The sequence below is a fragment of the Emericellopsis cladophorae genome (assembly GCF_022114955.1).
Source record: "Emericellopsis cladophorae strain MUM 19.33 chromosome Unknown NODE_10_length_638493_cov_120_236322, whole genome shotgun sequence".
NCBI classification, from domain to species: domain Eukaryota; kingdom Fungi; phylum Ascomycota; class Sordariomycetes; order Hypocreales; family Bionectriaceae; genus Emericellopsis; species Emericellopsis cladophorae.
Genome location: NW_026250935.1, coordinates 78,883 through 106,439, shown reverse-complemented (window position 1 = coordinate 106,439; position 27,557 = coordinate 78,883). Strand labels below are relative to the sequence as shown.

The following is a 27,557-nucleotide window of genomic DNA, read 5'->3' as shown; positions in this document are numbered from 1 at the left end:
TAAATTTTCGTAGTTGATGCATCTCTACCTGATAGAGTAGGTATGTAATTTTATGCTGTGTGGCCCATCAGAGCAATATGGACGGTTGTGACGCATGCCACAAATATCGTCATTCCGTAACGTTATCATAGAGTATCTCCAGACGCGATTTTCGGACACTTTCGATCCTAGTCCACACTTGAGCGCGTGTGAATTAAGTGATTACCAACATTGAACACCATCCCTAGCCTGGCTTAGGGTAATCGTGATGATCAAGAGGAGGGGCAACAATGACGCCAAGTCTGGGCAGCTAAGAAACGACTTCATCCAGGGTGTGGCCCGAGGCGATGTGGACAGTGCCCGGTTATCAAGTCCACCGCGCAACAAGGCAGCTACCTCGCTTCTGGTGCCAACCGCTCGACGCTTCGCAAACCAACCACCTTCTGCTTTTTCTAGTCGCTCTTCCAAGACCATTGCTCCCATTTAACAATCGTCTGTCTCCGCCATAGCTTCGGCCAGCTTTGTGTGTCATTCAGCGTCTTCTCGCCCCCCCGTCCTCGAGTGTCCGGAGCTTGATCAGCGTCGTCACGCATTTCTCCAAACCCCACTCCACCTTCCAGGACATCACCACTTTCACCGAATTTTACCAAGACGTGGATTTGGATACCTGTCCAGACCTTTGCTTTGTCCAACAATGATTGAGATCCCTTAAACGTCGAATCGCTATTTCTGACCACCGATTCCTCGAGCAGCGGCAGACGCGCGCAGCCGTGCGACCCATCCCCACTACGCAAACCGAACGACTACGTATCCATTGGATTTGCGAGACCTTCGACAGCCGGCGAACAATATCGTCGCATAAGGAAGCCGTGTGCTAAAAAAAATCAGTCGACCTAGACCCTCGAAGACCCCCTTTCACGCGGCTCAGGAGCTCGCTGTAGCCAACCGTAATCATGGTTCGTGCATTGTCTTCCTTCGGTCTTTATATGTTCGTCTTTGTTCTGCAAACTCGCAGTGCGTCGTTTGCGTTGGGCCGTTTGCTTTGGACCTTAGCCATTGATGCGATTGACTACATGACTGCCAAGTCGCATGCTGTGCAACTTGAAGCTGCACGGAAACAGGATTCGGCGATTCACGACCAGATGATGGTAGGATCAGAGAAGCCGAGTGGATCAGACGGGTTCATGCTTCTAAGGTACCTTACACTGACGTTCCACGCGGTTGTTGCCATTTCAGTGGTCAAGAACACAAGTGTGCTATGACTAACCCTCATTTACACCGGTCAGGGACCCTGCCTGGTAGCATCCAGGTGCTGCCTGTTACGCTTTCCCCATTCATTGTCATCTGCACCTGCTAAACATCACTGCCTCTCCAACAAAACATCGGTGGTGTTTCTACACCATGTAACGCCATCAGCCTACCCTCACGCTTCTCCGTCATACGCCACCTACACAGCTGACACCGCACGTGGAAATTCGATCGGTGGCCTCAGATTTCCCTCTTGCGCTTTTCCCACTTGTCTTTGTTTGTCTTTGTTTTGGCGCAATGTCTTCAGAGCACACCATGTCTTCTCATGCTCGTTCCACTTTACCCATGCGCCTTAGATCTAACAAGCATGTTGATTCGCAGGCCTACAGCCCTCCATCTCCTAATGAGATGGTGGTGGACACCCCGGATTACGAGGGATTCGAGGACATGTCTGAGAAGGAACCGGTCGCTATCATCAGTCCCGAACCCACCGAAATAGACACCGACCGCTTGCAAGATCTGCCACTTGCTACAGACTGTACGTATGGAGCGTTAGAGGCTCAATAAGCCATGCGACTGCGCGCTAACATGTTGAACCACTAGACGAGGCCATGAAAGACCTGGTCTTGCCGCCCCTAGCCGATGAACCCAAAATCCTAGAGGATGCCTACAACACTTGGACAGTCGATAGCTGGCGCTCTCGGGGCAAACGAGAGCATGGTCCCATTTTCGAAGCTGGTGGATATCCCTGGTAAGCCTATCATGAGTTTTGACAGTCCCTCGCGTAGCTGCTAACTCCAGCAGGCGTGTATTGCTTTTCCCACACGGCAACGGTGTCGACCAGTGCTCTATTTACCTCGAGCATGGTTTTGAAGCCGATCAAATTCCTGAAGGGTGGAGCTGTTGTGTCCAGTTCTCCCTGGTGCTCTCCAATCCCAACGATCCAAGCCTGTACATGCATCATGCGGCACATCACCGTTTCACTAAGGAAGAGGGTGACTGGGGGTTTACTCGCTTTGTGGAACTTCGACGCATGTTCAACGTGCCGTGGGAAGGAGGTAGTCGCCCCATCTGCGAGAACGACACTGCCAATATTACAGCATACCTGCGTTTCGTGGAGGACGAGACTGGTGTTCTGTGGCACAACTTCACTAACTATGATTCGAAGAAGGAGACTGGGTTTGTCGGGCTCAAGAACCAGGGTGCAACCTGCTATCTGAATTCTTTGCTACAATCATTATACTTCACCAACGCCTTTCGCAAGGTAAAGGATACCATTCCGCAAGACTTTGCAAGCTTTCTGACAACCTGCAGGCGGTATACGAAATTCCTACAGAAAACGAACAGAGCATGCAAAACAGTGCTTATACGTTGCAGCGCCTATTCTACCAACTACAGACCGTGGACCAGGCTGTTGGCACGAACGAGCTGACCAAGTCTTTTGGCTGGGAAACACGCCACATTTTTGAGCAGCAAGACGTGCAAGAGCTGTCGCGCAAGCTGATGGAACGCATGGAAGAAAAGATGAAGGGCACAAAGGCCGAGAATGTCCTGCCGGAAATGTTCTGTGGCAAGGTCAAGACCTACATTTCTTGCATAAATGTAGACTACGAATCGAGTCGTATCGAGGATTTCTGGGACATTCAGCTCAATGTCAGCGGAAACAGGACCCTCCAGGACTCGTTTAAGGACTACATCCAGGTCGAGAAGCTCGAGGGCGAGAATCAGTACTTTGCTGGCGATGACTACAAGCTCCAGGACGCCAACAAGGGTGTGATCTTCACCAGCTTCCCAGACGTTCTGCACCTACAACTGAAGCGTTTTGAATACGACATCCAGCGCGATATGATGATGAAGATCAACGATCGGTACGAGTTTCCGGAAGTCTTCGACGCTGCTCCATATCTCAGCACGGATGCCGACAAATCAGAGCCTTGGACGTACCAACTTCATGGCGTCTTGGTGCACAGCGGTGACCTGAACGCCGGTCACTACTACGCCTTCTTGAAGCCGGAGAAAAAAGGCTGGTTCTACAAGTACGACGACGATAAAGTGACCAAGGCGACAATGCGCGAAGTGTTGGAAGAAAACTACGGCGGAGAATATCACACAGCCAATGGAAACCCGCGTGCACCTACCCAAAAGAAAGCTCCTATCATACGCCAGAACAGCGCTTACATGCTTGTATATATACGCCAAACCAAGGTGGAAAAAATCCTCTGCCCCGTCACGGACGATGACGCTCCTCTGCATCTGCAGCAAAGATTCAAGGAAGAAATCGAGCTGAAAGAAGCGCGCCGGCGCGAACAAAACGAAGCGCATCTGTTCATGCTCGTCAAGGCCATCACGAACGATACTTTCGGCGAGTACAGCGGCACAGACATGTGCGCCTTTGACTCCGATCGCGAATTGGATCCATCAGCTCCGTACACGTTCCGTCTCCAGCGTTCCATGACCATGAAGGATTTCATTGAGCACGCGGCACAAGAAATGGGCAAGGATCCAAAATTGCTGCGTCCATGGTTGATGGTGAATCGACAAAACAGGACAATCCGTCCTGATCAGCCCATCATGGACTTGACACCTACTATCGAAGATGTCTTCAGCAAATCTACCGCAGCCCGAGACAGCTGCCTCCGTCTATGGGTCGAGGAGGCCGAATCAGTCGATGACAATGGCGAACCTATTTGGCAATCTTACGCAAGCCCAGCGAATGCGGTTCAAGTGAAGAATGACACTATTTTACTACTCCTTAAGTACTTCGACGTGGAGGGCCAGAGACTCCGAGGCATGGGTCATGTGTATATTGGCAAAGACAAGAGAGTGGAGGAGCTTGTTCCCTTGATCCAGAAGAAGATGGGCTGGGAAGGCAATGATGATCAGAAGCTCCTTCTATGGGAGGTAAGACATCCGACGCTCTCTCGTGCGACAAGTCACTGACGTCCCTCATAGGAGATCAAACCCACGATGATCGAGCCGCTGAAACCTAAAGGAACCCTCAAAAGTGCCGAACTACAAGACGGCGATGTCATCTGTTTCCAGGAAGCACATGAAGCAAACGCGACTTCGGAAGCGACAGCAGACAAGACAATGCAGGACCCGTGAGTACTGAGAATGGTGGGCTAAAGTCTCGTCATTAACGCAAGCAGGATCAGCAAACCTGACCGTTTCAACGATGCAAGGGAATACTATGACTTCTTGGAGCACAAGCGCGTAGTTAAGTTCCTCGCGCACCCCTCCAGATTTGAAGGAGAGCCATTTGCGCCCTTTGATCTAGTCCTGAACTCCAAGCTGAACTACGACGCACTTGCTGAGCGTGTTGGATCTCATCTGGGGGTGCCGCCGACACATATTCGTTTCTGGACCGTCAATGCATCGACAAACAATCCCAAGGCCCCCGTCAGGCGAGGCACCAACCCCAGCCTCCGTCAAATTCTGAATCCGGGAGGCACAAACACGTACAGTCAAAGCCAGAGAAGTGACGCCTTCTATCTCGAGGTCCTTGACATGAGCCTGGATGAGTTCGACACGAAGAAGAGCGTCAAATTGACCTGGCTGAGTGAAGGCATCACAAAAGAGGTAAAACTTCACTTAAAGCCCACGGGACGGGACTAGCTAACACGCTCGCAGGAACCACTCGACCTCTTGGTGCCGAAAGCTGGGACATTGTCTGACGTAGTCGAAGCGCTCATCAAGAAAATGCAGATTCCTGACGAAACTGAGGGCGGTCGAATCAGAATCTACGAAACAAACTCGAACAGGGTTTACAGGGAACCAGCGCGAGATCACGCGGTCCTGAACCTCAGCGATTACACACAAATCTATGCTGAGCGAGTGCCCCCTGAAGAGGTAGATGCAGATGAGGGCAACTTCATCCAAGTCTTTCATTTCCAAAACGAAGTCAATCGCTCGCACGGTGTTCCCTTCAAGTTCCTCATGGTCGAGGGCGAGAAATTCGCGGACACCAAGAAGCGCCTGGAGAAACGGACGGGCTTCAAGGGCAAAAGCTTTGAGAAGATCAAGTTTGCATTGGTGAGGAGAGCTAACTACTCGAAACCCCAATACCTCGAGGATGGTGAGTATTTATTGTCGCCATGCGTAGGGAGACCATGCTGACTTTCCGGACAGACGATGAACTGTGGAGCGTTGCCACCACGGAAGACGATTACCTTGGTTTGGATCACGTAGACCGATCGAGGTCTGTTAGAAATGGAGGTGGCGATCTATTCCTTCGATAAGGTAAGCAGTGCCCGAGAGATGGAAAGCCAGGCTAGACATGTGCTCTATAGAGCAAATTCGCTGCATTGGCTTATCTGCATTGTTGCTGTACACTACGCGAGGGAACAGAACACATGGGGACGAGGGTAGAATTGAAGAAAGTAGTGTCAAGCAAAGATTTACTCACCACGGGGGTTGGCAGCTTTAGAAATTGCGAGGCTGTATGTGATTTCTATGGCGAGAGTCTGCTTTATACGCTGTCGTGGCAATCGATTGCACTTTGAAGCTCGCTTTATCCGGCTGAAGATTTCCACGGACCCCTTTCAATCTCTTCCACCGAGAGGTGCGCGCCGGCCTGCTTGAGGAGCTGCGCGCACTCATCTTTCCCTGACAGAGAAGCCAGGAACAGGGGCGAGTTGTTCGCCTTGTTGCGTTCGTGGACACTGGCCCCGCGCTCGAGCAGGTCCCTCACGATGTCGACATTGCCTGTCACCGCTGCCAGATGCACGGCGGTGTTCCCTGCGTAGTCGGCTTGCGTCAACAACTGCGCGCCATCCCCTTGGAGCAGGTCACGCACGGCAGCGGCGTCGCCTTCCTCGATGGCGTACCCAAGCGCTGCAAAGGCGGACTTTTCGACAGTGAGACGTTCGGACGCAGCCGAGAGCGACGAAGTAGGGTGCGAGAAGCTTGGTTGTGGCATCTCGGTCATCTCGCCGCGTATGGGGCGCGCGAGACGAGCGGTGATCTCCGCCTTGGAGAGCCCTTGTTGAGCGAGGAGGTACGAGAGTTTGGTGAGAGCTGCCTCGACGGTCAAGTCCAGACCGAAGACGACACCGGCACGGCCGAGGTGGGTGCCAGGTGCGTAGACTGGCGACACGAAGCCTGCCACGCACTGGGAGACGTTCATGACGATGACGCCGCGTTCAATGGCGGACTTGATGACGCGGGTCAGGGGCCCGTCGGCGCCGCCGGGCACATTGCCCATGCCGAATGTCTCGAGAATCAGGCCTCGAAGATCAGGCAGACGCAGGACGGCGTCGAGCATCTCCGCCTTGATGCCTGGGAAGATGCGCAGAGATGCGACGTGGGTAGTATCGAGATCGGTCGCTACGGATAGAGGGGATATGGTGGTGGGCCGGAGAACGAGCGGCCAGTTGACATCGATGCCCAGCCCGTTGACCCTGGCCAGGGGCTCGCAGTTAGGCGAAGCGAAGGCCTCGAAGGAGGCTGACGAGACCTTTGTGGTCCGGTTCCCGCGGTATAATTTGTGGTGGAAGAAGAGTGCCACTTCGGGGATGACGAATGTGCCCGCGATAATGAGGGAGCCCAGGAGGTTATCGACAGCATCGGACTGGAGCGCAAAGATGGGCGCCTGGGAGCCTGTCAAGATGACGGGCTTGCCCAGGTTGTTCATCATGAAGGAGAGAGCCGAGGCTGTGTGGGCCAGAGAGTCCGTGCCGTGTAAGATGACGAAGCCGTCAAAGAGGTGGTAGTTCTGCTGGACGGCGAGGGCGATGGCGGCCCAGTCACTCGCCGACATGGACGAGGAGTCGAGGAGGGGATCGAACTCGACCATGCCGTAGCGAATGTGGCGGTTGTACGCCGTCGGGGGCGTGCGCAGGGACGGTACCGTGATGTCCTTGCCCTTGTGCTTGGCCGGGAGGCCCAAGGATGGTCCTGACCGATCGTTGAACGATGGGCGGGGGGCCATTGCACTGTCCATGAATCCCTCGGACGGCTGAAGCCCATCTGGCCCTTCTTGCATACAGATGGTGCCTCCCGTGCCAATGATGAGGACGCGAGACTCGGGGAGAATGGTGTTGTAAGGGGGCGTGGTGTGCCCATTGCTGTGTCGAGGCCCCATGGTGCAGGAGTGAGGATGGGTTGAGTACACCTTACAAGCTCGAGCGAGGAAGCGTACTCGGCTTGCGTGTGAAGTTGACACACGCAAGTTCACAGTGTTCTCGACACTTGCTCGTTGGTTGAACTGTTAGTCACTGTTCCTCCAGCAGACACAATATCCTCGAGCACCTTGGAATCGCAGCCGGGAAACGTTCCCAGTAGAGGCTCTGTCAGGGTACCCTGTTGGTAGTAAGTCCGCACTTGGAGATGGTGGGAGTATGGTACGGATGATTGATTGCCAGAGATAACAGGAAGATGGTAAGGTGAGATAAGAGCTGAGATGGCAAACTTGAGGCCGAGTGAAGCACTAATGCTCTTTCAAAATGTTGTATGCTGAATGGAGAGTTCGCTGGGACCTTGACACTTGCATGGAAAATTCCCTCCTCTTTTATGTGGCCAGCAGCCGAAACTTTTGGCCATGAACCTTGAAGTCTGGGTAGCAGTGCCGGCGACGGTGGGGCACTCGGGTGCACCAGAGTCGGAACTTGGGCGAAGAAGCGCGCTTGAGTGTGGACTGGATGTTCTCGAAGTCTGTTTAGAAGGGGTAATTATTACCCCATAGTGTCATGTCGCTGCGGTGCACGACTGGTCGCGAAGGCATCCTCGACGACTGTTCCCCTATGCCAGTCCAATCAATCGATAGCATCTCGACATTACTTGCGCGAGGATAGTATCACATGGTCCGCTCTAGATTTTCCAGGCCCCTCCAGTTACCTGAGTGAAATATTGAGCATGAATTCACAATTCAGCGGGACAGCACTTCGTCAGGTAGTTAGGTAGTACGGAGTACTGTGAATAAATCCCGGGGGGGCGGAAGCGACAGGGCAGCTGGGCCGGTGCAAGCCTTAGAACCGCGATGGACCGTGATGGGCAAACCCTCCGACCCAATATCGAAGCGTGTCAGCAATTGATTGATGGTGGTGCGAGCTGTCAAGAGGAAAACTGACCTCATCACTGCTGCATTTGGTGATCTCGAGCGCGGAGGCGATTCTGCCACTAGACCCCGCCTTCCCGAATCGGATTGTCTTTGGACGATCTATTCAGCGAAACTCGCAACTCTTCCTTCGCAACGCCTGTATCGCCATACCCTATTATTTACTTGATCGCAAACGTCCCACCGTTATCTCGACACCTCCTCAAAAGAAGCCATCATTAAGATAATTACAAAACTATCATATTGGTCACGGACTGGCACGCGAAAGTAGAACGCGCTTGCGCGCGAATGGCGTTGCGAGCCTTTCCCAGGGCTTGAAACCAAAGTCACCAACTTCAACACACGAGATCGATCCAGCGATTCTACAAATTCGGGTTTCAGTGCATCCCGGGCAGCTCATACGGGTTTCGCGATGGACCGCGTCCTCGAACGCACGCCGGAGGGCACCTCGCCACGGACCTTTGCCCTCAACCACCAGAGACCTAAGAGGACCTATGCTGGATGCTCGCGCATAGCCGACTATGAGCTCTTGGGGAAGCTGGGTGAGGGAACCTTTGGGTAAGAGCCCAGCGCAACTTGTTGACTGGAGGGCAGCTTGCTGACTTGAGCCAGCGAGGTGCATCGGGCCCGTTCGCGGAAGTCCGGATCGATCGTGGCGCTGAAGAAGATCATCATGCATCACGAGAAAGATGGGGTATGCGAACCATGGCGTGTGATAGATTTGATCAATCGGCCGGTACTGACCGCTTCACAAGTTCCCAATTACGGCGTTGCGAGAAATCAAGCTACTCAAGCTCTTGTCACACGAGAATGTCCTTCGCCTCGAGGATATGGCCGTGGAGCATCCAACGAAAGCCAGTGAGTGCCGCCATACATATCGATCGATGCAGTTCCCCGTTGACAGCCGTTTGAAGCCGATAAGCGCAAGAAGCCCATCATGTACATGGTGATGCCGTACATGGATCACGACCTTTCAGGTCTGTTGGAGAATCCATCCGTACATTTCAAAGAGGGGCAGATAAAGTGCTACCTCCTGCAGCTGCTGCGAGGCCTGAGCTACCTTCACGACAAGAACATTCTCCATCGCGATATGAAGGCGGCCAACATTCTCATCAACAACCAGGGCCTGCTGCAAATAGCTGATTTCGGACTGGCTCGACACTACGAAGGACCTCCACCTGTCCGTGGCCTAAACCGAGGCGAAGGGCGGCGCGATTACACTAGTCTTGTGGTCACGCGCTGGTACAGACCTCCCGAATTACTACTCCAGTTGAAGCAGTACACCACCGCAGTAGACGTCTGGGGAGTCGGGTAAGCACCAAGACATGATCTCGGACACGCTGTTCTGACCAAGCTGCAGGTGCATCTTCGCCGAGATGATCGTGGGAAAGCCGATCCTGGCGGGTGAAAGCGACACACATCAGCTCGAGCTCATCTGGGATCTTATGGGGTCACCCACCGATGAGAACATGCCTGGTTGGAAGTCGCTCCCCGGCGGCCAAAGCCTGACACCTCGTCCTCGAACTGGGAACCTCCAGAACAGGTTCAGAGAGTAAGTCGTTTCGCTCGATCCAACCGAAGTGGAGCCTTGACTCACGACCTGCAGTGCTGGAACAGGAGCTATCAGCTTGCTGAAGGAGCTATTGCGATTGGACTGGAAAACCAGGATCAACGCGGTCGATGCCATGGAGCATCCGTTCTTCCAGATGCAGCCACTGCCCATGAAGCCTCACGAAATCCCCACATACGAGGAGAGTCACGAGCTGGACCGTAGAAAGTTCCACGACCGCAAAGCCAATCTGCCGCCGGCGCCTAAGGGCGGTACTGTTGGTATCGGGCCCGACGCCAATGGCGCGACGGCGGGTTTCAACAGCGACGGCTACGTTAGAAATGGTGGTGCACCGAACAATGGGCGGTTCCGTGATGATCGGCGGCCACCGTGGCCACGAGACCGCGGGCCACCGCCAAGCAGGCCACCACCAGGTGCGCGAGACGATATGGACCGCGTGCCACGCTCCAGAGGCCCGCCGCCACGCGGAGGCGACATGGACACATACATACCAAGTTATAGGGCTGAAGACGATGGGCGACGTCGAGATGATCGACCGAGGGATGACAGGCGGCCTCGACCTCCTAGGGACGAGTATCGACGGACGCGCAGCCGCAGTCGATCTCCGGGCCTGGATCGACGCGATCGAGAACGGGAACGCGCTGAGGTTTACCGCAGGTAGCAACAGCTAGGCCTGGCACGTTCCATGGCCGGCTGGGTGAGAGATTGATCACGGCATTTTATTGCACAATTAGGCGCTTAGCGAACAACATACCCCGAGAAGGCAGCGTGGAAAGTGCGGAACTGGCTCGTCAAGTTGCTCTCAATGTACAGAGATTGAATTAAGCACCTGAAGAGTCATCTTCCTCATGAATCGTCTGTGACAGCAAACCAGATGCACGCTTCCGGCGGACGGGAGATGTGGACGTCTCCAGCCACGGCCATTCTGTTTCATCCGAGTCACCTCTGTCGGAGAGGAAACGGCGCTTTGGCAGAGGACTGCTTTCCTCGCCCTCACTGTCGTCTGCCGCATCGTCATACGGCGAATCCTGGATGCTGAGCTTGGTCGAGACAAAGTTGGACACCAAGGCCAGCACGACACCAGCAGATACTCCTATTGTAGCGGCGGTGACCACCTAGACACGTTAGCTCAACGAGATGCAGCATCTGTGATAGTGTGCAGCTCACAAATGTGTACAGTGGCTGCCTCTTGGTTAGTCCAGGTGTCTGTTGACATGCTTTGGGGGGGCTTTCTCACCTCGAGGCTAGCAAGCCATGTCCACAAGGTGCTCACGAGCGCGACAAAGCTATAACACAGATATAGAAATGGCGCGAACACCACTGACAGCACCGACGTGACTATGCGCAGTGGTATCAGGAGAAGCTGGAATGGGAACGCGACAACGGTTGCTATGTGCAAGATCCACCACTTGTAGTGAATGCTTGTCACGGCTGAATAGGCAAAGCCGAAGATGAGGGACAGCGGCTCAATAATGACCGATATAGCTGTTGGCTCGGCCATTGTGGCGTGCGTGAAGGTGCCGGTGATGGCAGGCAGATGTGACTTGGCAGCGCGTGCGAATAACCCAGTCGAATGACGATACGTCAATGGAGTTTTGGATGACTGGGGGCGCACAGACCATCCACCATTGGGTACGGCACGTATTGTAGCACGAGATCTACCTTTAGAGTTCTCCAAGGGACGTGATCGCAGTGCTAGAAACTATACCAAGCGCAGATCAACCACTGATTTGCTCGCTTGATCTGGGGTTCAACTATTGCGAGTGAATTGATTCAGCACACAAGCAACTCCATCATCATGAACACCCAGGCTCAGGCTGGCTGCCAGCGATGCGGGTCCCACTGTACCTTCCTGCAGTTTGCACCTGTAGGCCGCCCAGTGCCCCGCCAATTGCCCAGTCCGGGAGCGTGGAATGACCGAATTGATCCATGATACCTGGATGCTCCCATTTCAGCTCTTTCAACCTCCGAATCGGCCTCACGATCCAGCGCGTTCGAAGAATCAGAGATCACACGTCGCCAACGGCCACCCCGCTCCCGCATGCAACTCGCATCTGCCAATCAACCACAGGATCTCAGTGGGCATGGTGCCCAGTCCCTAGTGCACAAACTCGACCGGTCCATGTGAAGTGGCACCCCGCATCGTGACTGCCAGCATTGCACGGTGACAAACAACATACGCAGAACGAACGCACCCTCCGACGCCTGGACTGGACTGGACTGGACTGACGAAAAGTCCACCGAGGCGCGCCTGCCTCACCACGTGTCCTCCGATCTCGCTCTAGACTCGTTCGAACTCGTTCGCCCTACCTCGTCACGCCGCCGTCCGCCATCATGGGTAACCACCCATCCTCCACCTCGTCGAAGCCTCAGACGCCGACGGGAGCTTCCTCGGGCAGCGCGACGCCCCACGGCCACGACTCGCAGTCGCCACGGCACTCTCGCAATCACACACGCAACATTCTGCAGCACTCGACGCACCAGAGATCTGCCGCCCCTCCGGAGGCTTCTTTGGCGCAGGCGCAGGGCTCGACCATCGTCTCCCGGCCCAAGAGTCTCCCGGGGACAGCTGTCTCGTCACTCTCCGGGTCGCCGCGCAGCAACAACTCGACGCCGACGAGTCGCGATCTCGCCAGTAGGATGGAGAAGGCGTCCGAGTCAAGGCCCTTTGTACGGCACGAACCCACAAAGCCGGTCGATGTACCGATGGAGCCCGGGTCACATAGCTCGGGGCACCCGCACGCCCACTACAATTCAGACACGGCGGCCACACATAGCGATCCAAATCTGCTGTCCAACGAGAGCATGACGGACACGTATCTGGCACACCCTCCACGCTTGCCTCTACCGATCGAGGAGGAGGTCCATACGCCCGGGTCACCCATCCTGGCGCCCGAAGAACAGGGTCTTCCCGACGTCGGAGAACTTGGTGAATCCTCGGCTGATGTGCTGACGAGGAAGAGCTCCGGACTCAGTGCGGGCACGGCCGAGGATGAGGACTTTGAAGAGCTGCGCGTGGACAAGACGAGGCCGGTGGTCGCTACAAAGTTGGAGTGGAAGCGAGGCGGTGACAAGATCTATGTCACAGGATCGATATTCCAATGGAATCGGAAACATCGGTTGCACCCCATGTGAGTGACACTTTGCAACCTTGGCCACCCACCCTTGCGAGGTCTGACCCGGGGCACGGCGTCGATGCCGGCATCACATGCTGTGCTACCGTGGCCCAGGACCTTTGTATCCGCTGGCTGGCAAGGCTCATCGAAGAAGACAAGCTAACTCTTCCTCGCAGTGAAGGAAAGCCCGGCTGCTTTGCGGCGACGATTCATGTCCTCCCTGGGACACATCATGTGCGCTTCCTCGTGGACGGCATCATGCAGACGTCGCCCGATCTACCCACCACGGTCGACTTTGGCAACAACCTCGTCAACTACATCGAGGTCAGCCCTGAAGACGCGCCTAAGACAAAACCCCCTCCATCATCCAGCACCTCCAAAGCAGCAGACTCGTCTGACGTGCGCGCCTCACGGACATCTTCGGCACAGTCCACGGCGGCGCGCGACGACAGGCGACAGGCGCCCAAGGGAAGGGACGTGCCCCCACTGGACAGCTATCGCAACGAGATCCCGCAGTACTTGCAAGACTTTGACCAAGCTGAAGACTCGCCAGCTTATCAGAACGCCGTGGCCGCAATAGAGAAGCTGCCCACGCCACCGAGCTTGCCAGGGTTCCTCGGCAAGCCTATACTCAATGCCGCAGTCCTCATGAAAGATGACAACAGCGTGCTGAACATGCCCAACCACACGGTTCTGAACCACCTGGCCACCAGCAGCATCAAGAACGGGGTACTGGCCGTGTCCGCTACCACGCGATACAGGAACAAGGTGCGTTTGTCCCACGGGTCGTGCGACCGCCATGCTCACAAAACTGTGTTTCTAGTACGTCACAACAATCATTTACAAGCCAACATCGGCAGATGAAGGTTAGGATTCCGCGCGCGGCGCGCGGAACGGAAAGGGTACTATGAGAGTCCGAATTGATCATATGTGTAGATAGATGGCGCAGGCCTAGCTAGCCCCTGGTGAATCTCGGCAGAAACGAGCGGTCACAGGCGACGGGCAATGCTCTTGAAATCATGGGAACTCAGTCCCTCCATTTGACGAATACCTCGTCTGTTCTAAAGCGTTGCGTGCACATGGTGTCCTTGAGCTCCGTCCGGTAGCCAGTCCGGTACGCCAGCAGCCCAGCATGCGCAATCATTATGCCATTGTCGATGCAAAATCTCTCGTCTGTAGCAAACACGCTCCCGCCCCGCTCCCTGGCCATCTCACCCATCATCTGCTGCAGCCGCTCGTTGCTGCCGACGCCGCCTACGATGAGCACCTGGTTGCTCCCCACGTGCGCCATCGCTCGCTCCGTGATCTCGACCAGCATGGCAAATACAGTCTCCTGCAGCGTGAAGCAAAGATCCTCGGGTGTGAAGCCGCCCTTGTCCATTGTAGCCGCCAAGGCATCGGCGCTCGCCAAGATCCCTGAGAACGAGCAGTCCATGCCCTTGACCGTGTAGGGCAGATCCAGCAGTATATTCCCCTTCTTGGCCAACTGCTCGATGTTATAGCCCGGCGCTGGGTCATTGCTGATCTTGAGCGTCCTCGCGAACCGATCCAGGCAATTCCCCACGGCAATGTCCAGTGTCTCGCCGAAGATGCGGTACCGCTGCTCGGCATACGCAATGACCTGTGAGTTGCCGCCCGACACGTACAGCACCACCGGGTTGTCCGCCCCCGTAATCGTCCTGCCCATCTCGATGTGTCCTACGCAGTGGTTCACGCCCACAAGCGGTTTGTCCCATAGTAGGCTCAGCGTGCGTGCCGCGACCGCGACGCTGCTGAGCGGCGCGCCCATACCTGGGCCCTGCGTGAAGCAGATCACGTCCACATCACCGATAGAGCATCCTGCTTCTTTGAGAGCGCGCAGTGCCAGCTGGGGGAAGTGTGCGCGGTGGTGCGTGGCTGTGTCTTTGGGGAGGAAGCCTGTTCCAGGGGGCGAGACAAAGGTGTGCCGGAGGTTTGACAGGATCGTCGTCTCGTTCGAAGAGGTGTGTCTGATGACGCCTATCCCCAATTTATTTGCCGAACCCTCACAGCCCAGGGCTATCCAGGAGTCCTTGCCCATGGTGCAACGGGCTGTGGTGATATGTTCTCCCCGAGTCGGCGCGTCTTTGAGCGATCGCGGGGTACTGTTCGCTGGTACTCTGGGGGTCTGGTCAGTGGATCACTGAAGTTATGGTTGGTATCAATTGCGCAGCAGTGGCCAGACAGAGGAGCGTGTGGAGGCTTTGGGAGAGTTCTGGAGGCGCAGATGGTCGGGTAATTGGGAACACTGTTGAAGCACATTATCTTGATGAAGTTATGCCCATCCCACCTGATATCATCGTACCCTTTTGGAGGGGCAGCCAAGATAGGCTAGCGTGGCTTACATAACACCTGAGCATAATCCCGAATAGGCACCTGGACAAGGCGTGCAAGAATCACCTCGTTGTCAGTGTCATGATCGATACATGGGCCATTTGGCAGCCATGGGCATTACAGATTGACAGGGCAGATCTCTAACCCTTTATCGACTTGTTCGAGTCGTTTCAACGTACCGACGACAATTCTTTAAAAAAGAGGGCCAATTTTTTTCTTTAATTTGTCGCTCTAGAAGTATGGGCGGGACGGGTTGACGGGCCAGGGGTCCCCTCCACCATTAATGACCACCATCTTCACTAAGAACCACTACGTACCAAGCCTGACAGTCTCGTCGGGACCTCAAACCCGCAGCGAGCGGGTCCCCAGTTTTCTTCTGCTCACACAATTGTATATCCTGCCTACCTACCTCGATAAATCCACTCTCCATCCAGCCTGCCACCGAACGTCCATCTTTTTCCCTACCTGCTCCGCACTTACGCTGCTCTGCCTTTTACATCTCTTCACTGGCCGTGTCTATAACGGCTTCTACGCTGACTGAATATGGCGGCATGGCCTATCGTCCACTGTCGCCTAGCCGCTTGACTGCCGCGGACTTGTCTCGAACGTCCATGACACTATACTGTGAGTCGCCAGTCGACAACGACATGACCATGCGTCATAACATTTTGCTAACTATTGGATGTTTCTAGGCAACCAAACACTCATGTGCGCTCGTCTTTGTCGAGAAAGCATGAGAGCTACACAGCTCGCAATGCCGTGACATCGCGGCTGACTACGGCAATATCCGAAAGGCACCGCCGAATGGCCACACGACAAGAATTATTACACCACTTACGACCGAGTACGACGAGAAGACACATCGGAACGGTTTTAGAAATGCGGTTGCCCCGGAGAGCATGGTTTTCGATCATTTATCACCTCAAGTCTCCCACGAGCCTTGATGATGAACCCGGACGCCACAACTCCTGGCAATGCGACTATGTACTGTACAACCAAAAAGCCGCCGTCTAACGAGGATCGTTCCCGTCTTGCCCCTTTCGCCCCAGCGCCAAACAGTGAAAAACACAAAATACATCAAATCGGGGGGGTATACACTCCACTTTGTGGGATATCATACAGAAGACGAGGCCTTATTGTGCGGCCTGCGCTTGCGCCTGCGGTTGTTGCGCAGCTTGCGCTTGTTGCGCGTGTTGGGCTTGTTGGGCTTGTTGGGCTGCCTGAGCTTGCATGGCCGCCGCCGCGGCAGCAGCCACCTGTTGCTGCTGTTGTTGCTGCTGCTGTGAAAGAGGATGCGGCGCTTGCTGCTGTTGTTGCTGCGACGCTGGCAAGGTTCGATTCGGATCTAGTACAGGTCCCGGCTTTCGGAAGAAGTACGGGTTCAGCGGGATCGTAGCCCGGAACTTGAGCGCCCTCATGTCGAACGGGTCGACATCGTACACCTGCGGCTCGTCGTCGTCCGAGTCCGAGTCATACGCCCAGCGATCACAGTGATCATCATCACCTCTGCGCGGTGGTGTTTGCAGCCCCCGCCGATCGATCCAAAGTCGATTGAGACGACCGATGCGACGACGAAAGGCCGGCGGGTGCGCCCCAGAATCTCTATCGGCACCGCCCGCTTCGAACTGGAAGATGGGTGGGTTCGGTTTGTCAATCGCCATTGCCTCTGGCTCCTGCTCCTGGTCCAGATCCATCTCCTCGGACGTGGAAGCGGGAGGAGTCATCAGGTATTGCGTTTTGGCAGGACGGAACTTTAGCTCTGTGCCCTGCTCCTTTACCGGCGACAGAGGACCTCTTGTAAGGTCAATATGGTTCTGATTCCACTTGCGATGATTCGCGACTTTGACTTCTATGTCGTGTCGGAATTCATTCTCCTTCTCAGCACGTTTGTCAGCGAGCAAGATGAGGTCAGCATCGGCAGAGCGGCCATCTGGCCGCATAGGCATGCGCAAATGGACGCCAGGAGGCCTTTGCACCATTGGGGCTTCGGGAGCCTTGCGTTTCTGAGGCTGGTGGGAAAGGTCAGCAACGGGCGCATCAAGTGGGGTCGAGAGCAGCCATACCTTCTGGTTGACAAGATCGTCGTCGGGGTCCTTGAGACCCAACTTGATCTTCATGTGCTTCAGTCGCGCTCTTTCTTCGAACAGGGCTCTCTCTTCCTCGAGCAACTTCTTCTTAATCATCTCACGTTGCGTCGACAAGAGAACAAGCTGGCGACCATCTTCCAACTCGCGCCGCAGACGCTTGAGTGTCTCGGCGATCTTATTATCGCGAGCTCGAGTCTTGCGGGTTTGGCGTGCCTCACGACGTCGGAAACATACGTACGGATCGGCATCGTCAGTCTCCTGGTGCGTCTCAAACTTGAGCGATGGCCTGAGAGGTCTATTGCTCAGCTCTTTCCGCCTTTGCCTCCAATGGGAGTAGACCTCCTCGGCATGCTGCAAGACAGCAGGATGATTATCCGCAGCTGTCTGATTCAACGCCGGTAACATGACCTGGTAAGAGGCGACTGTGTTGTCGACGGCGGCAAAGGGTGTCTGCTCGGCGGCAGTGTCCTCGAACGCCTCCATGATGCGCTCAAAGTCATCTTCAGAGAGAGGCCCCGCAGCAGGAGGCTTACTGTTGTAACTCCTGAGGAACGCATCATCTTCCGAGTTCATGTCATAATGGATACTGATGCACTCCTCCACCGTCTGTGAGAAACGGATGTAGGTGGATGGCGTGCGGAAAGTACTTGGGTAGAGGTCATCATAATTGATGGCACTCTCCTGCGGAGGTGGCACAGGGATCTCCTGGTCATTGCTGGTGCCCGCATCTTTGAGGATTGTCTGCAAGTGGTACTCCTATGCGATCGATGAGTCAGCAAGTGCATTCAGGAGATGCCAAGAGATATCACGTGATGCACACGTGATGGCAGGCAAGAAAGAAACTCACCTTTTCCTCAGCTTGCTCGACACCTGTCGCAATTTGTGTATCGGGAGCAAGTGCTTCGTATTCCGAGGGGTCGATTTGGTCCTCTCTGAGTACTGGTAGTGCCGTCTTTGTGCTCAGCTTCTTCACCCGAACCTTGCGTGATGACATGGTGCAAGGGGGGGCAATTTGAGCCAAAAGGCAGCGGAAAATCCGCAAAAAAAAGCGATCAAGTCATAAAACAAATTGTGCAGGTGAGTCTCCTGCAAAAATTGCGATGGAAAAGGGTGGTTTGGGGCCCTTTTCGATGACTGAATGGTGGCCTGGTGATGAGGTGACGTTGGGCGTTGTTTTGCCTCGCGAAGAGTTTTCGCTGATGCAGGCTCGAACCGGGTGCTGGAAGATTGCGCTTGCCCAGCGTGAAATGACCCTTTGCAGTCGTGTGGAGGAAGGAGGGGGGATCGCACGCGTCACTCTGCTCACAAAATAGCTGGGGAGGTACTTCAGTACCCTCAAAGGACGTGACTGCCCGTCTCGAAAACAGCCAATGAGAAGCGCGTTTTCCAGAGAACACCTTTGGTCGTCCCGTTCTAGCCTAGGCCCGGATGAACAAGGTCAAGTCAAGTCAGTCACCAGCCACAGATGGCTAGCCACACCCACACTCGCTCTAGCCATGGTCTGTTTGTATTATACCAGGCACGTATTACCTACTTGTACGTACCTGATAAGGCGATCTAACGGCGCCTTGATCATTGCTCTTATGTATGGCAACTGCCAGTTGCTCAAGTACTTGTGATGACGAAAAAATGTTAAGCTCATAATGATTACAATTGTTTAGCTGCGAACTTTAAACTATTCCTGCGCCCCAGTCGTGACCCAAGTACTACTTGTACATTAATAAGGTAGACTAGGGGCGTGGTCCGTGCGCTAAGCGTCGACTTGCCCCTCCACGACTGACGGCAACCCGTTTGGAGCAGCACAGCATCATTCTGAGCATCCACAGAGCGGTCTTATATACACTATCTCTCGTCAAGCTTGGCATTCCGGCATACTACCACCTTCAAGTTATTGAGCATTGCTTGATTTTAGGCATTTCTTCTCGACGGCATACCCTTACCGCTTCTTCGCCAGCCAGCATGGGTAACACACCCAGCTCCGTCCTCGACAACATAGTCGAGGGCTCCAACTGTACGAAACCCACGAAAGCGAAAGCACCTAAGGCAGGCTGACATTTTGAGAAGTTGACAGAGAAGAGGTCGACCGCTTGCGGAAGCGATTCGAGAAGCTTGACAGGGTGGGTGCAGGCGAATGCATGATGTCCTGAACAATCTGACACGCGGACCTCCAGGATAACTCCGGCACGATCGAGCGCGACGAGTTCCTCAGTCTTCCTCAGATATCCTCGAATCCTCTTGCGACACGGCACGTTCACTGCAGCGCCCCTCGCTTCCGATAGAAGCTAACGCGGGAGGTAGGATGATCGCCATCTTCGACGAAGACGGTGGCGGCGATGTGGACTTTGAAGAGTTCGTCAAGGGTCTCAGTGCCTTCAGCAACAAGGGAAACAAGGAACAGAAACTGCGGTTCGCGTTTAAGGTCTACGACATTGATCGTGACGGCTACATCAGCAACGGAGAGCTCTTCATCGTGCTCAAGATGATGGTTGGCAGCAACCTCAAGGACCAGCAGTTGCAGCAGATTGTTGACAAGACGATAATGGAGGCCGACACAGACAAAGACGGCAAGGTCAGCTTCGAGGAGTTCACCAAGATGGTGGAGAACACCGATGTCAGCATGAGTTTGACTCTCGGTATGTTGCTGCTCCGTCGCCCGATCCATGGTTGCTAACCCAGTGTGCAGATCAGTTCTAGATTACAAGCGAAATGATGTTCTTTATGCACAACTGCGGTTCCCGTCTATCACGAGACTAGCTACGACATTGATCCACGTAGCGACGCTTACTTCGAGCCTTGTTGCGCACGGGCCGATTGTGTGCGGAAGATGCTGCTGACCGCGTCGAGATCACCCGCGCTACTCATAGGTTGAAGAAATGCCCGAACACGAACCGTCTGCGGCTCGGCAAACTTCAACAGCAGATTGTGTTGGCTCATTGGCGAAGCTACTACGCTCAAAACACCAGGACAATGATGCGTACTGCGCAGTCACAAGTTTAAGCGTCATGAGTAATCGATTGCTGGGAATACTTATGCGCCAGGCCTACGGGATGACTCGCCGGTCAGATTTGCAGGTGACAGAAGGCGATGATCACATTGCACATATGACAGGCCACAGCTACGGCTTTGTCCAGCATTCTTTATTTACCACCACCGCATAGTATAATAAAGTGCTCTAACACGAGCCAAACTCTGCAGCGACCAGTTCACCGAGCCACTCGATCTGCGACTTCTCCTGCCTCATACGTCGGAACCCCCGATTCTGCTATCTGCTATGATGGTCTGAGCAACAACTACTCAAACGCTCACTAAGATTCGGAACCAAATACAGGAACCCAGTCGCGACGAGACCTACGCAGCTCTTCGAGAACGCAAATGAGTTACATAACTTCAGACACTCGGACCTGTATTCTCCGGCGTTCAGGCCAACGGGTGGAATGCGCTGGACTCCCACTCGTGCTTTGCCGCTGACGATTTAGGGGACGAGATTGCAGGCGATGGTGAAGCAGGGAGATCCTTTGGGGACATGCCCACTGAGCCGCGAGCATTATCACAAACGCCCCGATTTTTATCACTGTGTTTTTCCTGCAGAATTTCGCTTGGGCATACACTGCTGCGCATGGGTCATAGGCTGGAGAAGAAACAATCCTTATCAAGGAAAGCTTCCGACACTCGTCGGATCTTGTGTGCTTCCTCGATAAGACTCGGTCTGTCCCCGGACCGACCCCGAGAGTCATTGAGGCCTTGGACCTGGAGATCATGCTGGATGACGCCCGATGTCAAGACGCAGCAGACGACTAATTGGACGATTTTGGAACTAGCATCGTGTCCCTAGAGGCCGGCATCTTTTGCGATCAAGAAAAGCAATTCTCAATGCCCACTTTCTTTAGAAGCTGAAACTGCTATTATGAGACCATTGATCGAAGAGATCCTCCTGGACAGTACTGGCTCGCATGTCATTATTTTGTCTTCAGCCGCATCCTCTCGAGGGTGAGTGAACCTTGGCATCAGGTCGGGAATCCCATGTGTTGTGGGTAGCTTCAGCTGTTGTCAGGTTGTACTACGCAAGTGCACTAAGGGTTGCTTTAGTCAGATGCAGATGCCCTGACTGCACCAATGAGTCACTGAGCAAAGGCTGTCCAGGGAAACTGGCTTGATTGCTGTTTGCAGTGAATCCAAGGTAGTCCTTCCACTCGTTGGACTTTCATACGCACATGATGCTAGAGCGCAGTGACGAGAGCGCTCATAAGGGCCCTGGACAAAGGAGCCCGCAGACTGCAGTCCCGAGATGGTGTGGCCGGTCTGACGACCTACCTGGGTTGAGATGCAGGGTTTAATATATCCTTAGAAGGGTGAGTTTCAGAAGCAAGGTCACGCTGGGCGGCAGCGTCCGAGACGCTCAGATCAGTCCCCGATCGTTTCCCCACAGACCACCAATTCCCGAACCCCCAACCTGTTTTGAAAGACGCCAGAACACTCGACCAAATATCAACCCGACAACGTTGGGAGCAGCATCATTGAGTCCCTCCTGGGCTTGCACCACGCCTCTTTCCGCAGCGCTTTCCATCAGGCACGAGTGCGCTAACGACTCGTGACCCCTGGCCATACTTGTTCCAGAAACTCGGTACTCGCATGATGATCGCCAATGGGAGTCGAGCATTACAGCTCTCTGCTGGAGGGTGTGTGTGCAGAGGATTGGACGCAAAGATCGGCGCGCAATCATGCCACTGCGCGCAAAAAGCGAGAGATTTAAATAAAGGGCCGGGTTCGACGAAACAAAATCATGCGCCGTGTTGCCAGTTGGTGCAAGGCCCGTGAAACTCGCGCTACGTGCGGAGATGACAGGGGATCGGATCGGACACGGCACCACAGGCAGCCCCCAGGACGCCAGAGTCGCGCTCTCGAATGTATGATGCTCTGCTCTCTCACCCACAGCCTCACGCGCATCCTTGGAACGGCTTGTGAAGAAACGCTCAGGGGCCGGTCGCGCAAGTCTGTTCGAGGCTGACAAACTTTAAAGTGGCACGATTCCTAAAAAGGTCATGACCTGCGGTCGCTAAATTACAGCAGGCGCACCGGCAAGGCCGGACCCATAGGCTTCGGTTGCTCAAGCCACTGGACCCTGGAGAGTCGACCCAGCTTTGCGGGCGGGCCCTGTCTGGTTGCCGGCATCTCACGTATTATACTCTGTACGTACGTACAGCTGCTGTTTTTTGGCGGTCAGCTAGCATTGACTTACTCGGACACTGCAAATCCACAGACGAAGCTTGCGCCTGGGATCTTCCCGTCCGTCAGTCATCCAAAGTCGCGAGGCTGGGGCCAAGGCTACGATTTGGACAAGTCGCATCCTTCCAGACAGGGAGGAGGGGAGGGGAGGGGGTGAGAGGATCCGCCAATGTCAAAAACGTGCAAACAAAACCCCCCACGGATAGGCTAACTCGATTAGTGTGGCCTGTTCTGACAGGCCACGCTAGACAAGCCTTTTGGACTTCATTCACGGCCTTGACCAACTGACAGCTTGTGGTATTGGGTTTTGCCCGCGCAAGCGTGTGCCTAATCATGAGGACCAGTACACTCGACATTGGTGGCAAATGTCACGAGGCCAACTCTTCATGCCCAACATTCGCCATCATACAGACAGATACCTGTGGTATGCATGTGCGCGTGACCGGGTCCTTTTCCTGCAAAGCCGGTCGCGGGGAACGGAGTAGTCCACATCAATTCGTGCCCAACGATCCCTGACCTAGACTCGGATCCCGAAATGGTTGCGCACGTCACGTTCAGATGTGTGGCGGCAGGATCATGGGCGAGAGCTCCCTTCACTGAGGCACATCTTGCGTTCCTAATGATTGCAGCAGGGCCCTTGGGAGGAATGGCCAGAGGTCCAAGGTACCTACATACGTCTGCAACGGCCATGTCGATCGCGCTGGTGCAAGCAGTCAGGTGCCGTGCTTCCCTCACACAGCCCGTCATCTCACTGGATGCCGAAATGTTGCGACTCCCTTGGCCATGCTGACAATCACCCGCCCGCGGATCGTTGTGCGTGTCGGAGGCAGGGGTTTATTCAGTTCTGGGCCAGAATGCGAAATGAGATGTGACATGTCTGTCTAGTGATGGTCAGTGCCCCTCGTGGTGCCGCGGATCAACAGCAAGGCTTAGCCCAGTAATAGGAGGCGCAGGGCCAAGTACGTACGTACTATACGTAGGTAGGATCAGAATGTCATTGTCCACATGCCACAGATTCAGTATCTCGTGCTTCTCTCTCTCGACACTCCAAGGCCATCAGCGACAAAGTACGTGGCCGAATACCAATGAGGTGAATGAATCGCCAAGCCACAAAGGGTCCCCATATCTATTCAACGCCATACCAGCCCAGCCATTAATGCATTCCATGAATATAATCCCACATGGTCGTCCAAGTCGACCAGCCCTTTATACGCCGTCCAGATTGACTGGTATTCTCTATAGCAGCCCCGTGCTGTTTCCGTTGCCCAAGGTATCATAACATCGTCGAAGCTCAGAGTCCGGTAGTTCTAGTGGTAGTAATATTGATACAATCACCATCCGACAGTGTCCCATCGTTTGAATGGTCCGTCATGCGCCGGAATCTTGTGTTCGGTTGTCGTAAAGGTCTAGGCAGGCCATCATGACTGTTCGCGCATTAGCCGTCGTATCCCAAATTTTCCGCACATAGCTGTCTTCTCTTACTCTCCGTGATCTGTTCTTCCCACACACCGTACTGGTAGTCTACCAAACCGTGACGCTCCAGGTCATTGCAAAGGCGCACAATTTCGTCGCCTATGTTCTCGATGCTATCGTACGACAGCAGGCGTGCCGGACGCGACATTTGCTGGGTGTCCTGCATGAGGTCAAATTGTTTCTGCCCCAGTGCCAGCCAGGCGTGGTTGAAGTCGTCCCATAGCTTGATGCGGTCGGAATGTAAGTTGGCGTCATCCGTTGTGAGACCTGAGGGGACTGCATTAGCGTTCGACACTTGGCTGCATGTCATGTCTGCATGAGACCATGATGTGGATGGACTCATCAGAAGGTTATTGGGGTTTCCTGCACTTACCCAGTTCTGCAACTTGCGATAACAACCAGTTTGAAATAGACAGAAGTGTCTCAGCTGCGGTCTCGAGGGAGCCGCTCGAAATGTCTTGAAACACGGTCGCCAGTTGCCGTTGATAGTTGTGCCATTTCTCCTGCAGAGCGCCCTCTGAGAACTCTGGCTGCTCGCCCATGGAAGCATCCGCAACCTCCTGCGCTGGCTGCTGAGGCTGCTGCGCTGGTGCGTTGACGCTGGACATGTCGTTTGCGTACTTGAGTGCCTGTCCAGGCTGGTAGAGGGCAGTGGACGATCCCGAATGCTGGCCCGGCTGTTGCAAGCTCGCAGAGTGCGAGGCCGGGTTACCTGTGGCCGCGCCACCGAAATATGTTGACGCGACATCGGGCGTCATCATCTGAAGGCCTGCAGGCTGCCGCGCGCCAAACTGCTGGGTGTCGTACACGGGTGTTTGCGCGTTCGGTTGTGCCACGTTGTACATCATGGCCGCCCCAGGATACCCGCCAAAGCTCTGCTGTGTCTGTTGCTGGCGACCATCGTGGCTGTACTCGGATCCATATCCAGCTAGACTTGCAGAGTTGAGGTGCGTGGATGAGAAGGCTGACGTTGGCTCGGGATAGTAGCTGCTGTAGTTACCAGCGCTTCCGATACTGCGAGGTGTTTGAGGTGATGCGTTGAGGGGTGCAGAGCGATACCGGTCGGCTGTGGTTGCAGATATGGATCGGTTCGGCTGTGAGGTGAACCTGGGGTTTGCCGTATGCTGACCGTGCGGATCGTTATGCCTCCTCGGTTGATTTGGGTCGTCCATGCCACGCAAGCCTGAACCAGGATCACGAATAGGTTCCGAGATGAGGCTAGGACGATACGTCCCCGGAGAGGGCGTTGGGGAGGGGTAGTAGAGTGCCAGATTGGCACTCTGTATTCGACCAGTCTGAGACTGATCGATACAATCGCAAAAGGTCTATGAAGCTGTGCTAGCGTGTCGGCCAGGCTACAGGACAGTGCAGTAGAGGGCCGAGAGAAACCTCCACGATGCCAATTGACCTCCAATGTTATGTCGGCGCGGTTGGGGAGAGGCCAGTGGATGAAAAGATTGCTGGCAAGGGGTCGTTTAGAGCTGACGCTGGCAACAGTAACCTCCCAATGTGTGTTGGTGATCAGAGGCGGGCGCACTTGAGGCGCTCCTGGAGGGTTATATGTTTGGGCGCTCAAGGCCCATGGATCAACGAGTACTTGTTCGAAATTTGTCCAGGCAGTAAGGCTTAAGGCAAAATGCCATAGACTAGCGCCGTTTATGCCCCAGACAGCGGCGGCCTTTTGGGCCAAGAATGACGAAGAGGACGTCTCGACGCGTAGCGAAAGGCTCCATTCATGGTGTGAACCAAACAAGATGAGGTGTGTCCGAAAGAACGTTGCAGGATCCCTGGCGTGGGGAAACTAATATGATCCCGGCTGGGACGTCGGACATGCCTGGGCGGAGGCTAGTTCCTGCCCGATTTGTATCTGGACAAGGCGTGCGGCCAAGGGAGCACAGGGTCAACTGCTGGTCGCCAGAGCATCGCAGTAAAAATAATCATTGCAAAACCTGTATGCATCAAGCCTGTGCCTATGCAGAGGTTGTCTGAGTTGCCCAAGCATGGAAGGCCCAGTGATGAGAGGACATGGGACCGCTAAGGCCTCTGGAATGGTGCCCTTGCCTGGGGTACAATTGATCATTGATCAACCGGGCCTGAAGTTATGAACTGCCTAGCCTGGTTTCTGCTGAGGTGCCGAAGTTTTGCGCTTTGTTAGTCAATCATTCGGGCCATTAGACTTGGTCAGTTGTCCATGTCTCGGAAGATATCTCGTCTCATCGGAACAGAGCGTAGCTGTGACATTGTCTTATAGCGGACCAGAAACCAGGAATTGCCCCGATCAGCTGAATCACTGGAAGAAGTTTTCTTCATCAGTCGGGAATCGCTTGGAAGTTGGACAGAAGTAAATTTTGTTGTTCGCTAGAGGCCGCAGAGTGGTGGTGGCGACCTGTCTTCTCGAGTTAAAAGGTAATGGTACTCCGTACATGAGGTAATATGATCATATCCTCAGCCTGATTCGGTGCCTGACGACGTCGAGTGTCGCAGCCAGTTTGAGTTTGGGCTGTGCATGTAAAAGGGACGCGTGCTTGGGGTGTGGCGTTATAATTAGGCAGGCAGGCACCTCACCGCGGGCTTTGGGCGCGCATTGTGTTTCGTTCACGCATTTGATAAGGGCATTGCAGGTTGCACTGTTCGTGGCGCGGTTTTCAGCTGCGCAATGATCACTCGTTCAGAGCCCGCATTCAGTGTTTTCGGTGCGAGCACGGTTGTTGGCCGATAGGAAAAGACAAAGTGCCCGACCGAGACATCAAAGCACATCAGAGCTGAGCATCGCGGCCCAGCAAGTGGTGAACAAGCCCTCGCGAGATCTACCGAGTTCTGCGTGCCCTTGTGACAGCTACGAGTAGAACGGCGACCAAGTGGCTAGAAAGAAGCCACTTGGGCTCCCTTGGAGATCGCCTGCGCCTGACCCGCGACCCGACAACATTCGGATCGCAGTACCAGAAGTATGGGTAAGACAAGAAGATTGAGGAATCTTAAACTTGAAGCTGAAGATCAGCTGAAGATCAGCTGCACGCCTCGCCGGCAACTGCCGCTTGGCTGGATGTGACATTCCAACCAGCTCCAGGAGAAGTGTGCCCTGGCAGATGGACGCAACGCAGCCCTTTGCTTTTGCGGAGATATTGGCCGCACCGGAAACCCAGGAACCCGTAAGACCGTACGTATGTACCAAGTATTTCTACTAATTCGTGACCATCAACTCGAGAATCGGTGCCCAATGATTGCGTTGCCTCATTCTTCGACTACCGCGGTGGGACTCGCCCTCGCCCAATCATGATGGCTCAGGCTGAGAAATATCCAACTTCTTGAACGCAGTGTTTTGTGTGCGCCCTACCAGATAGGTAGGAAAAGAGTGGCTGTTGTTCAGCCAGTCGCAAACACTTCTTTACCGGTCCCTGGACGCAAAAGACAATGGAATACGGGGCCGCCGCATGAACCTTGCAACTCGGATTGTT

General features: G+C 54.5%; 9 protein-coding genes across 9 annotated transcripts; 4 read left to right on the top strand and 5 right to left on the bottom strand.

Moving 5' to 3' along the window:
* Window positions 1-1,572: 1,572 nt before the first annotated feature.
* On the top strand, window positions 1,573-5,465 carry J7T54_002040 (Ubiquitin carboxyl-terminal hydrolase-like protein; the record flags this gene model as incomplete). Its single annotated transcript, XM_051504638.1, has 8 exons — window positions 1,573-1,765; window positions 1,831-1,978; window positions 2,032-2,491; window positions 2,542-4,128; window positions 4,180-4,328; window positions 4,377-4,806; window positions 4,858-5,302; window positions 5,356-5,465. 8 exons carry the CDS (start codon window positions 1,573-1,575, stop codon window positions 5,463-5,465), a joined length of 3,522 nt encoding a protein of 1,173 aa, XP_051363737.1.
* Window positions 5,466-5,737: 272 nt separating this feature from the next.
* On the bottom strand, window positions 5,738-7,309 carry J7T54_002039 (60kDa lysophospholipase; the record flags this gene model as incomplete). The annotated part of the gene is made up of 1 exon (XM_051504637.1): window positions 5,738-7,309. One exon carries the CDS (start codon window positions 7,307-7,309, stop codon window positions 5,738-5,740), a length of 1,572 nt encoding a protein of 523 aa, XP_051363736.1.
* Window positions 7,310-8,693: 1,384 nt separating this feature from the next.
* Window positions 8,694-10,522, top strand: J7T54_002038 (uncharacterized protein; the record flags this gene model as incomplete). Its single annotated transcript, XM_051504636.1, has 7 exons — window positions 8,694-8,839; window positions 8,894-8,975; window positions 9,037-9,139; window positions 9,196-9,592; window positions 9,642-9,833; window positions 9,888-10,264; window positions 10,353-10,522. The coding sequence occupies 7 exons, from the start codon at window positions 8,694-8,696 to the stop codon at window positions 10,520-10,522; spliced, it is 1,467 nt and encodes a 488-aa protein (XP_051363735.1).
* Window positions 10,523-10,672: 150 nt separating this feature from the next.
* J7T54_002037 (uncharacterized protein) lies at window positions 10,673-11,352 on the bottom strand (the record flags this gene model as incomplete). Its single annotated transcript, XM_051504635.1, has 2 exons — window positions 10,673-10,966; window positions 11,089-11,352. 2 exons carry the CDS (start codon window positions 11,350-11,352, stop codon window positions 10,673-10,675), a joined length of 558 nt encoding a protein of 185 aa, XP_051363734.1.
* Window positions 11,353-12,185: 833 nt separating this feature from the next.
* J7T54_002036 (SNF1 protein kinase subunit beta-like protein) lies at window positions 12,186-13,838 on the top strand (the record flags this gene model as incomplete). Its single annotated transcript, XM_051504634.1, has 3 exons — window positions 12,186-12,982; window positions 13,144-13,735; window positions 13,791-13,838. The coding sequence occupies 3 exons, from the start codon at window positions 12,186-12,188 to the stop codon at window positions 13,836-13,838; spliced, it is 1,437 nt and encodes a 478-aa protein (XP_051363733.1).
* Window positions 13,839-13,994: 156 nt separating this feature from the next.
* Window positions 13,995-15,026, bottom strand: J7T54_002035 (glyco-endopeptidase KAE1; the record flags this gene model as incomplete). The annotated part of the gene is made up of 1 exon (XM_051504633.1): window positions 13,995-15,026. The coding sequence occupies one exon, from the start codon at window positions 15,024-15,026 to the stop codon at window positions 13,995-13,997; it is 1,032 nt and encodes a 343-aa protein (XP_051363732.1).
* A 1,407-nt stretch (window positions 15,027-16,433) lies between these two features.
* On the bottom strand, window positions 16,434-18,400 carry J7T54_002034 (Enhancer of polycomb-like protein-like protein; the record flags this gene model as incomplete). Its single annotated transcript, XM_051504632.1, has 4 exons — window positions 16,434-16,635; window positions 16,697-17,328; window positions 17,383-18,162; window positions 18,254-18,400. 4 exons carry the CDS (start codon window positions 18,398-18,400, stop codon window positions 16,434-16,436), a joined length of 1,761 nt encoding a protein of 586 aa, XP_051363731.1.
* Window positions 18,401-19,365: 965 nt separating this feature from the next.
* J7T54_002033 (calcineurin) lies at window positions 19,366-20,100 on the top strand (the record flags this gene model as incomplete). The annotated part of the gene is made up of 5 exons (XM_051504630.1): window positions 19,366-19,417; window positions 19,471-19,523; window positions 19,578-19,606; window positions 19,705-20,039; window positions 20,090-20,100. 5 exons carry the CDS (start codon window positions 19,366-19,368, stop codon window positions 20,098-20,100), a joined length of 480 nt encoding a protein of 159 aa, XP_051363730.1.
* A 3,897-nt stretch (window positions 20,101-23,997) lies between these two features.
* Window positions 23,998-25,274, bottom strand: J7T54_002032 (uncharacterized protein; the record flags this gene model as incomplete). The annotated part of the gene is made up of 3 exons (XM_051504629.1): window positions 23,998-24,053; window positions 24,112-24,369; window positions 24,476-25,274. 3 exons carry the CDS (start codon window positions 25,272-25,274, stop codon window positions 23,998-24,000), a joined length of 1,113 nt encoding a protein of 370 aa, XP_051363729.1.
* Window positions 25,275-27,557: the final 2,283 nt, after the last annotated feature.